Raw genomic sequence first — 12,462 nt, 5'->3', positions numbered from 1 at the left:
TTATATTATTGAAATAAATAATATCTAGATGTTAATTTCTAAGTTTTTTCAAATTTTAAATTAAAAAGCCACATAATACTTATATATTTATATATGTGTATGATTAAATGTAATAAATGTGATAGTAATTGTAATCAATAGTTTCTGCATTCCCTATTTCTAAATTTTATTTAAAAAAATACTTAATGTTTACATTTTAATATTTAATCTTTTGTTTAATCAATCCGTTTAATACACGGGTTTTACACCTAGTAATTAAATAAAAGCATTTACAAGGTTTTATTTTATGCATATTAGGCGAGCATCAGATTAATAATTAAAATATAGAAAGAAAAGTGTACCCAGCAGTAAAATCTAAAATGTAAGAAAGTTTTTACAGTGCAGAAAGTAAAAGTGATAAAGAAATTAAGTGATAGTGATAGGATAGGCCAAAATCTTGTTATGTACTGCTGACTTGCTTTAGAGTTTGAGTTTACCAAATCACCCCAACACAAAGTGAAAGTCAAAGTCAAACCAACCCAGTCAAAAATGAATAAACACCACCAACCAACCAACCAAACCATAAATCGTATGATAATCATAATTAATAATAAAAGAGAATAGACACATCCTCCGTCCTTGAAATACTTGTTTACATTCTTCTTCTAGTTGTATATTTTAACCGCCTTCTCATATGTGTGACGGTTCTGCACACATTAACCAACAAAAAACATTTACTTATTTTTGCTGCTTAAACAACACGTGAAATGGAAGGAAGGAAGGAAAACCATTACCTGGTTAGCTGTGAATGGCCTTTTCGGAGTCGTATCTGGGTGTTCCAATCCAAGGTACTGCTCCCATGCGCCATAAACATCTTTTCTCTAAACAAATTATTTAATAACAAAAAATATTAATCATATATGTATCAATCAATAGAAAAATCAAAATGACGTGATAATAAAAAATGAACCTGGAAACGGCTAGACACAATGTCAGAATCTTCAAGATACTCAGGTCGTCCGAGAGATAAAAACGCAAACTTCCACTATTCACCCAAAATTTATATTTTACTATTAGTCATTACGTTAATAAAATTTTGAATTTTGAATTACTAAATATGAGTAAGTACCTTGGAAAAGTCATCATCAGGAACCTGCAATTTCTTCTGAATACGAAGTTTGACATCACCCAAAGTTTCATCTTGGTGAATTATCAGAAAGAAAGGCTCTCCAAAGTTTTGTACTTGCTGCAAGTAAAATCATTAATTAAACATGGGAGGGAGTTGTTGGATTTGGATACAAATAAATACTCATAATATTAGGTACCATCTGGTTCTGTGCCGTCTCTTTTGTGAAATGGTAAACATGGATCAACCGGTCTGTGGGCGCCAGATCTTTCTCTTCTTCAGGAATCTGACACAACCAGCAACCAACATTTTTATTTTTATTTTTATTTTTCTTTACATATATAATATACAACTCAACTTACTTCCTCTGCACGTAATGTCCAGTACTGATCATTTATATTCTCAATTCTCTCTGTTAGTGGAAAGATCTGAAAGGATAAAAATAAACAAACGTCAAAAACACAATTCCCTCTAATAATCCACACAATTCCCATGGGATAGATATAAATAATTAAAAAAAATAAACATAGTGAGAGTGAGAGTGGGATAAAGTGCAATAAATACCTTGTAAATCTTATGATAGAATACTTCAAGCAGTCTCAGTTCAGCATTTGGATGTGACAGTTCCACCTGTTTGTTTCAAATCAAAACGCAATTTAATTAATTGCAGCACAAGGAAGGGTTTTCCTTTTCTGAAAAAGTTGCTACTCTCCCTGACTCACTCACTCATTCCTTGATACACCTTGGTCAAAGATATAATGTATGTAAAATTACTATTTTCGACTAAATGTAAATCCTTATCCAAAATACCAAAAATCTAATAACATGACTATTATTATACCTTTGTCTTTAACTCATTAAGAACATCTCCAACAGTGCTCTGCTTAGGCAACCTGATGTTATGAATTACAGGCTGCATTGCAACAAAACATACAACTTACAACTCCATATCCATATATAATATAATATAATTAAAAACCATATATATATATATATATATATATATATATATATATATATATATATATATATTCAGTGACATAACTTTGGACAGAATTCAATCTTTCAAATCCCATGTTTGATTATTGATTTCACCATTCTGATGGGAGAATGTAATCTTTTCTTTTTCATTTTTTAATAAAATTACATGTATATCAAAAAAAATAAAAACAACAATTCAATTATATACATATTTAAATATTTAAAGTTGAAGATTATTTAATTTTCGCTATTGAATTCCATTTCGTTTCCTATCAACTAATCACATGAAATATAATGATTCCTTCAGATCCCAATACCATTCATCCTGAATTTGAAAACACATTATTATTATTATAGAAACATACCTCTTCCTTCTTGGCATGATGAAAAACAACCTTGAGAGTTTTCAGACATTGCAACTCTGGCAGAGGAATATCCAACACTTCATAGTACAGAATATCAGAAATCTGTGCCCCCCAAAAAGCAAACTAGATTAGATTCACACCATATATACTTGATCAATTTTTTATCCATCACCATCATCATCACATAAAAGATTAAATTTTACAATAGTTTTAAAAAAAAAAAAACAAACAAACAAACCTGATTGTAGTGAACCAGCATGTCTAGCAGATGATCTGCAACTCGATATTTAATGGGGTGGGGCTTGGGTTGCTGAGAATAACAGTTATGAGGAGTAAGCCTGATTTTTGATGGATCATCCAGACCAAGTTTCTGAGCCACTCTTTCCACCACATCATCATATGTATGCGACTTTGACCTATCAATCCATTCATTACACAAATCACTCAATACCCAAATCCACAATTAAATAATAGAAAGCAAAACTCACAATTCCAGAGAGAAATCATCCTCTTTAGGTCTATCCAGAGATCGAAAATGAACTATCTGCAAATGATATGACTTTCATATGTATTTTGAATATCTCATCATAATTCTGATTAGAATTCCAGATTTAATAGAGAGCTTAATCAACCTGACGATTTTTCACATATTCCAAAAATGAAGGAACATCAGGATGTCGATATTTCTCTACAGCATGAGCCTGATGAAGTTTCTGGAAGCAAATGATGTCCCCATCCTCAATCTGAATAATAGTAATAAAAAAACCTTTTACATATAATTTGATACCTCATGTTTGTTACAAATATGTTGGGTTTGGGAATCATACATACCTGGCTAGATTTAAATGAAGCACTCTTGTCGAGACGCTCACACATGACACATGGGTCGAATTTTATTTCCTGATGACAACTCAAAATTATTTATTATTTATACAAAAGTATATAAGAGATTCTAGAAAACAAACCTCATAAAGTTCAATTTCTTCATCAGGACTAAATCCAGCCAATTCTTTCAGCTTTGGTATAATTTCAATCGGCTTACCAAAATTCTTCACAAAAGACCTACCAACAAAACTGATAAACAAGAAAATGTATCATTTATCTAACTTAACAGTGAATATCATCATCCTATACATATTAGGAGAAAAGGGAAATAAATACCGAAGTTGTTCCTTCTCAGGGTCATAAAGCTTGAAGAAAAGAAGTATATCATCTTTTGTTTTTTCAGGTGGTGGGAGAGGCTTCAGATCCTGAAACAAAATACATGTTCAGAAAAATCTAATAGCAACTGGAAATTGGAATGGATATTTATGAAGATGTAACGATAATAGTACCGGTCCAATCTCTATCTCCAAGAACAATTTCAGTTCAGCACTGTTGTTTTTGTTAGAAGCCTCCCTTAATTGGCCAACCTGCACACCCATATGAATGGTTACTAAGTAATGTGTTGTTCATGTATTGTAGACACCCATTTCCATTCCAACCAAAGTATTACAATTCCATACCAAATATTAACTATTAATTAAAAAAAAAATTAAAGAAATGGGAGCATACAGATTGTGTTTCCTCTTGTGGTGTCAAAGGGCGATTGGGACGGTATGTATGATTCTGCCTCTTTGCCCATATCCAAAACCGCTGGCATTGAACAGGTATACCAAATTCTTTTGCCACCTCCTCCTGCATCCCAAAATAGACAGTTGGAGTAACTTAAATCAATAATTATTGATTTAAACACCAAAATAGAACACTATAAATTTCCTTCTATCAAATCCTAAGAAACTGATTGGGACTAACAAACACAGAGAAGACAACAGAGTATGAGTACCTTGAAAAGGTTAAATGGCATCTGTTTTTGGATACGGAAACTGTGCACTTTTTCATGATCGACAAGATCAAAATATATATCTTTCCCCATCTGTTCTAATAGATCACCTTCACGTGCAACCTAGCCATGTAAAATATATATATATATATTAGTTATGACTTCCCTAAAATGTATTTAAAAGATTTGCTAATAATATCAAGTATCAACAAACCTTTATAATAGTGTAAAGATGAGCCTGGGCTTTGTATCTTCTCTTGTCTTCCTTCTCTTCTTGCTCTTTCTTCAACCTTATCTGGAAATAAATAAATGCAAGCCTTTAACTTTGTACAGCGCAAGTCAAACAAATATAAAAATCAATATGATTGCTTACCCTTAGGTGTTCTGCAATATCTTTCTCGTCCACATCACAAATTATCTTTTCCTTGTCACTCTCACGTATATACACAAGCATGTATGCATTTGAGTATTTTGTAAATTTAAACGGAGCATTATTATAGCCAGGATTGGTCTGGGGCAGCTGTTAAGAAATGCACGAAACAGTGACAAGATAAGTTTGTTGTTAGAGACTAATAAATACTGGGGGCAAACTAGTAATTTACTACCTCCTCCTCGCCACCATATTGCTCTTCTAATGCCCTTTTCAAATCTTCTTTCGTAACCCTCTCATCATCAAACTTGAACCATTGATCTGATAGGGTTGGCCTGATGAATGCATAGTAGTGTCCACCATGGACCCCACCACTATGAACCAATACACTGTAAACAGGAAATACATGTAAGGAAAGAAGTAAAAAAACATACTGACACCACATGCAAAGTAATGAGATATACCTGTGAAGGGTGTAAAGGTTGCGAACACTTTTATCTGAATCAGGAGATAGATACTTGCCACCCTCCCTATCAAGATCCAGCTCTAATGGGAATTCGTAACGATCATTTATCTGCAAAATGAACCAGATTTTTAACCATAACTTGCTAAATTACATTATACAGCAAATCACAATCTACTACTGTGTATTAACAAATTTTGGCACTAGATTACCTTATTGTTTTTATCAACATTATTATTTATATTTATCACACAAGAAAAACAACTAAAATTGTCATATCAAAGCTGAAACAAAAGATACTTACTTTTACCATTGTATCCCTCATGAAATCATACTCAAAGCGCTTCAGTTGAAGTTGAAGAACAGGCGGGAAATCAATAAATAAGACTCCCTTCCTAGCATCCTAAATACAAAAAGAACATGAATTGTTTACCCAAAGAAACACATTCAATGGAATTTGTAATGTGCAAGTTACAAACATGAATGGACAGATAGCTAACCTGCAAACCATGTTCTTCAGCCTGGTATTTATTGTCACCCTCGAGTCTTTCCACTTCAACATATTTATCAAAAGAAGCATAAACATCCCGACAGCCTTTCACATCAAGTTGAAGATCTGAAATCAACATTATGATGATGTCATTAATCAAAGTAGGCAACCAGCACAAGTCAAACCACATAATACTCTTCCAATATTTACCATAAAACGATTCTTTTCTAGTTGACTTGAAGTCCACATTGATGCATTCAATGTAATTCATATGGTGTCCTTCAAATAACTTTTGTATTGTACCTTCCACAACTGTTCCCTGAACAAAACAACAATCAAAAGTTCAGACCAAACTGGATAATCACTCATCAAACAAAAAGTCAAAAAGTCAAAAACATTACCTTCATTTTATCTTCAAGTTTTTCACATAACACCCTATTAAGTTCTTGCACATCATGTTGCAAGAAAGAATCATATGTATCCCATCCAAAAGATTTTGTCAATTCTTTTGTCGCGACACTAGTTTCATTATATTGAAGCTTATAAAATAAGCTTTGGAGAGCAAGAGGAATACTCCCTGATGGCATGTCATTTTCTGTTGTTGGCATATGATACACAGCTTTTCTAAAGTAAGGAATATGGTACAAAGTTTGAAGGAGAGAGTTCATGTAACAAGTTGCTCCTTGGTTCTTAAGCCCAACATAGCCAGTCTCCTTCTTTGAGTCATAACTCCAATAATCAGCCACTTTTCGTACAGCCACATCAGCTTCAATAATACATGTGTCGTTCACTAGGTAGCCTTTACTGGGGTCATATAGATCGCTAAGTGGCATAAAAGATGTGAAACCCCAATCGCTTTCCCTTCCATGAAACTGATGTTGTGTGTCTGCAAAATAAAATAGATTCTGATTAGATCATTGAAGCAAGGATTAGTATACATATATGGATCTTTGTCTAATCCGTACCTTTTTTCATTGTGAACTTATTGTGAATCTGATTGACCACAGCCAAGCTGAATTGGGCATATCTACTCCAACCATATGGCAAGGTTGAGGAATCAGCCACATCTAGATACATGGACAAATTTTCCACATTGTTTCCCTTTGGGAATATAAGCACACGCCTGCCCAAATAATCAGCTATGAAAGTAAGAACCAATAACAAACATCTCAGGTCTATGCAAACTCAAAAGAGCAGGAGAGAGTTATTTACCATTTAAATCCACCAACCACGAATATATCTGAATAAAGCTTTTTGTTGGTCTGACGAGAGAAATTCTCAATTACCCATGTATGCCTAGATGCCTGAGTTTCATCAGCTGCTTGATTCTCTGCAGTGCTAACAACTTCTGCTTGACCCATGACTAACAAATCCAAAGTACAAAATCATAACATAAACATAATGGCTCTATAAGCACATGCAGACACAGAAACAGTCTCTTGTGGCAAGTGAAGTTAATTCTATAAAGAACTTCCAAAAGTGTAAACATACAAATAACCCTTCAAACAAATCGACTAGAGTGAACCACAAACCTTCCATAGGCCGGGGGCCTTCAACAGGGGGAGTGCCATCCAAAGCAAGAGGACCTTCCACTAGCTCTGTATGTGGCACAAGCATCTCTTCATCTTCCTGCTGTTTAGCCAATTAAGTGACAAATCAAAACACACATACATTGAAAATGAAACCACAGGGGCCAATGAATTGTTTAAGCAATGAAACTACATGATTTTACGAAACTATGCAACTATGCGGATTTCTTACCTAATTATGCAGTCGATGTTTCAATATGTTACTAAAAATTTACCAATTTATGCATGTTGCATTGTTTTGTAACAAATAAGTTATTAACCCAAGCACAAATATAGAAACGACTAATCAACTATCGAATACTGATCAAAGTAAAACCCTAATTCACACCCTAAGAATAAAAAAACCTAAAATCAACACTTCAAATCGCCAAATAAACTACGCTAACATACTCCCGAGACTAATAACAAAACCCTAGCACGATCACAAGTGTTATACCAAGCAAAACCTTTAATTGCAACAGAAACTACATCCCGCAATGTAACAATAATACTTAAAACATGTGTTCGCATGTTATCACTGCAAGAACTAGAACTTCACACACACACGCACACACAGTGGTAGATACGTACATCTAACGGTTGTGGAGTCATCATGGTCATGATTCTCACGAGAGGAACGCCGTCCGATCAGAAGTCACCAGTCACCACCGTTGATACCTAGATAGAGAAAGCGAGCGTTGAAGGTGATGAGTAGAGGGGAAGAAACGGCAATGGTGGGCTGATAGGGCCTGAAGGCTGAAAGTGTGTGCAAGAAGGACCAAGGCGCTCGCGCTTCTTCTCTTCTGAGCATCGAAGAAGGGGTGAGGGGTGTGTTTGGGTTTTCTGCCAAAGATGAGGGCTATTTGTGAAAACTAAGAGAAGGGGGGAGAGGGGTAGCATGTAATCGGTTGTACAAGTCATGATTGCTTAATGCCTGTAAGATGCTTCCACGTAGAGTTTCACGGTGTTGCCTGTGGAGGTGAGTCGCAGCTGATAATGACCTTTCATGGTATTACTAACGCAAGATATTGCGTGTAATTGGCCCACATTTACTCCAATTATTATAATTATAATTATGTTATATTTTTACTCTTTTATTCTTCGCCTATACATATCTAATATTGATTAAGATTACCTTTGAAGGGATATAATCGTTATCTTTCAGATAAAAGTCATTAATTACTACTGATTGTAAAAATATTAAAACTTAAAAATACATTGTGTTTATCAAATCACTATAGAAAACGAATAAACTGTATTGTGGCATGTGCTTGGATTACTTGTGCAACTCGCTTTGACATTTGCACATTCGCTTGCGAATGTTGACAATTTCTAGAAATCTTGAACTTTGACAAATTTTTATTTGACTTTTGAATTAATCGTCTCTTTGAGGTTTTTTAAGTAAAAAAAACTATATGTGAGATTTTGCAAATAAAATAATTAAAAACGTATGTATATATTTGGATATGGAAAATCAAATCATAAAAGTAGGTGTGAGAATTATTTGGTCTAGAACCGAAAAAAAAAACCCGAAAACCAAATCGAATCGGAATCGATTTCACACCAAACTATATTTAAATTTGGTTTTTGGTTTGGTCCGAGACCAAACTGAATTATGAATTTTGTTTTTGGTTCAAATTTCGATCTCATGAAGTTTAAGCCAAACCAAATCGAAAAAAAAAAACTGAATATCATAAATCAATTATTAAAAAGTATATTATATATTTTATGTATTAAATAAAAAATATTAATTATAAAGTAAAAATCAGATAGCCCATTTACTATTTTACTAATATAGTGGTCACTTAAATGACTTGATCATTTTTTAAGCTTCAAGCCCTCATGAAAATCCGATCATTGATAGTTGATTCTTCATTTTAAGGTAATATTTGGTTTCTTCGGTTTTCAAACCGAATTATAATTCTTACCCCTAATAAAAAGCTGGTATCTTGGTGAATAAGTATAAGTTAAAAGGAGATATGATCAACAAACTTTTACATATAAGTTTTATAGCCAATAATAAATCCAAAAAAAAAAAAAAAGATATCCATTAGTATAGTAAAAAAATGTTTATATATATATATATATATATATATATATATATATATATATATATATATATATATATATATATATATATATATATTGGTGAATATAACAAATGGGTAACAAAGGTTGAATCCTTGTGAAAGATTATAATGTTGTATTATGACATTTTGTCATTTTCACATGCAATACACTTTTGCCTTATGGAAATTTCACATCCTGAATACGACTAATATGTGGTTTACTTAGTCTTAGCACAAAAAATGATTAGATTAATGTCAAGTGGCATAAGATGTAAAAGAAAGATCATGTGATCAAAACTAACAAGAGTCCTAAGTTTAAAGATTCTTTGAAATTTTTCTCTTTATTTATGTAACCTGATCAATCAAAAATTCCATGTCCAATATTGATTTTTTGTACTAAAAACTAGTTTTTGGATGCTTGTGGTTCATTATTAACGAAATGATCAATCCATGCGTGCTTGTTGTTTTCCAAAATCCATGTTGCACAACATTTTCATGCAAAATGTGGTTTTTTGTTCATTGATATGTTTTTAGCATTACTCTGTTTTTATTGTGTTTGTCTCTATATAGATTGATTTTTTTATGATACGTGAAGTTGCATTCAAACTCTATTTGTAGTTAGGCTATCAGAGTGGTCACCACTTGTCCATTCTAAAAGTGTTGTCACCTAACCTTATCACCACATTACTACAACTTCCCCACCATATATAGAAAATTGTCACCGCTCATCACCTTACTATATTTATACTTTATGTGTTGATATGTTGTGTGTTTAAGCGATGGAGGGAAAAGAGAAAAATAGATAAATAAACTAAGAGAATTGCAGTATGTGGTGGTTCGAACCTCAACCCCACCCACCACGCCACCTTTGGGGTTGTCCGGTTGTGTTCACTGCCGCATCGCGTATAATTTTTCCTCCCACTCTAGACTCATAAGTAAGCTTCTTACCACGTAACATGTGTAGATGTGAATATTAAAAATGAGCATAAATCTTTAGTATAATCATATTCATTATGTGGTTGAATTTATATTATTATTATTATTATTATTATTATTATTATGTGCAACGTTGGTTTAATCGTTTTCTCTATAAATCGAAGGTGTGGAAGATTATAAAAAATAGCCCAATATTAGCTTGTACTAACTAGACCTGTCTTGCCTGTCTGTAATCGTATTTATCTTGTTGGCTTGTTGGATGCTTTAATGGAAAAAATTATTCAAGTTTCAACCACTAAAATAATGGCTCAAACCATAACCATCAAGAAACTTATTCTTAACTGGACTTCCCACTCCCTAAATTAAATAAGCCCAAATAATTCGAACTTATTGGTGCGTTTAAAATTTTCTACTTTGGGTCAGGTTTCACATTTTTCTTAGAAAAACAGAAAGCATTTGCAACCACTTTGACGCTTCAAAACATACTTAAAGAAGCATGACGAATGACGACGATATATAAATATCCTTGTCGAAAATATCCGATCCGAATTACCCGTTTGATTTTTTCGGATATTAAGTAAATTTTTTCGGATATTCAGGTAACATGATTTTTTTCTCAGATCTGATATAGGATACGTTTGTTGGGTTTCGGGTATACCCGAATTATTAAAAAAAAAAAATTGTAAAAGCTTGTACTATATAGTAAGTATTTAATCATGCTTAAAGTAACTATCATTATTGTATAATATGAATCTCTTTTATTATGGCAATATAACACTAACAAAATTAAAAACAATTGTTTATATATCACTATGTTCTTTACAACTTAACTGTTTTCTAGATTATAGTTTTTATTGAAACTAACAAACTTATTATCATGATGAAACATTAGAACATAGCAAAACTTATGTTTACAATTATCTTAAACATTTTAAACTTTTAAACTAAGATATTTAAGTATTCGGTTTTTTTAACATCTTATTAGATTATATTAAGTTGTTAAAAGATTACTTGGTATCTCAAGTTTATTGACTAAAAAATCTCAATGTTCAAAGTTTGAGTAACTTCGTTCATGCCTCGTTTGTTTATATAAACAAGATCAATAAAGCACGATGTATTTATTTCATTAAATTTATTTTCAGGTGCAATTCAAAAAATATTATATATTTCGGGTAATGCCCCAGTTACCCGAACCCGACCCACTACTCGAATTACCTAAACCCGAATTTAATTTGGGTCGGGTAACGGATATTTTTTTTAACATGAAAAATCCGAATTAACTGACCCGAAACTCGGAAAAATTACCCGATCAACACCCCTATATATATATATATATATATATATATATATATATATATATATAGAGAGAGAGAGAGAGAGAGAGAGAGAGAGCTAGGTTCGAATGTTTCTAGCAAACTATTATGTGTCCAAATACAACAATGATAATTCAATAAATAATAAATAATTAAATAAATCATTAAATAGTATTTTGAACCTTTTGTACTTTTAATTAAGGAAGTCATTAATTGAAATCATTCAATTAAGGAAATAAAGTAAATATATTTGACCTATTCTCTCTCTCTCTGTCTTTCTCTCTCTCTCTCTCTCTCTCTATATATATATATATATATATATATATATATATATATAGATATATATATATTATATCCTCTTTTATATTTCTACGCTTATTCTTTTTCAACTACAGGGAGGATGAAATCAAAATGAGGAGCCGCTAGTGAAAAAATTGGCAATAGCATCACTTATTTGGGGTGTTGCCTGGAGCCATGATCACCTCTCTTATCTATTCTCCTCCTAATTTCATCTACAACAAGAACGCTCCGTCCAAATCTACCAATTAGAGTATTAAAAGGTTAGCATTTTGAATTTGTGTTATGTTAGGGTTTGTGTTTAATTTTATCCATCTTTTATTGTTGAATTGATTTGGATTATAGATGTTTCTAATTCAGATTATATGCTTCATATATAATTAGACATGGGGTATTGGTGGGATTTAAAAGAGCGAGCCATTGTTCTAGTAAGTTGGGTAAAAGTCATAGATTTGTGCATGCAGCGAATCTATGCAGTTACTAGTTTTTTGGTAGTTAAGTTCTCATACTTTAGAAATTTATCTATGAAAATTGTTAATCAAGGGTCCAAAATTGTCTAAATAAAAAATGGATTATACCCTTTTAGACCATGCATCATAGTCAGTGTTATGAATTGGCCATGAAACCTTTCTTTTACTCCAACAGGTGATAGAATTTAGTTACGGGTAAAAATTATACACAAT

The 12,462-nt window shown here is 32.4% G+C and overlaps 1 protein-coding gene across 1 annotated transcript; it reads right to left on the bottom strand.

Moving 5' to 3' along the window:
• Window positions 1-424: 424 nt before the first annotated feature.
• Window positions 425-8,014, bottom strand: LOC145035449 (ubiquitin C-terminal hydrolase 12-like). The gene is made up of 30 exons (XM_078983996.1): window positions 7,756-8,014; window positions 7,129-7,228; window positions 6,809-6,959; window positions 6,562-6,719; window positions 5,998-6,482; window positions 5,807-5,915; window positions 5,607-5,722; window positions 5,411-5,509; window positions 5,108-5,217; window positions 4,879-5,032; window positions 4,647-4,793; window positions 4,488-4,568; window positions 4,277-4,396; window positions 4,006-4,128; window positions 3,786-3,863; window positions 3,613-3,701; window positions 3,417-3,525; window positions 3,283-3,351; window positions 3,084-3,194; window positions 2,940-2,995; window positions 2,690-2,867; window positions 2,452-2,553; window positions 1,947-2,018; window positions 1,670-1,735; window positions 1,468-1,533; window positions 1,305-1,391; window positions 1,109-1,225; window positions 950-1,024; window positions 774-860; window positions 425-686 (listed from the first exon to the last, which is right to left on the bottom strand). The coding sequence occupies exons 1-30, from the start codon at window positions 7,783-7,785 to the stop codon at window positions 645-647; spliced, it is 3,387 nt and encodes a 1,128-aa protein (XP_078840122.1). The 5' UTR covers window positions 7,786-8,014; the 3' UTR covers window positions 425-644.
• Window positions 8,015-12,462: the final 4,448 nt, after the last annotated feature.

This window comes from Lactuca saligna, chromosome 1 (assembly GCF_052625555.1).
Source record: "Lactuca saligna cultivar CGN05327 chromosome 1, ASM5262555v1, whole genome shotgun sequence".
Taxonomy (NCBI): Eukaryota; Viridiplantae; Streptophyta; class Magnoliopsida; order Asterales; family Asteraceae; genus Lactuca; species Lactuca saligna.
Note: the sequence above shows the minus strand (reverse complement) of the source record. Positions and strands in the feature narration are given on the sequence as shown.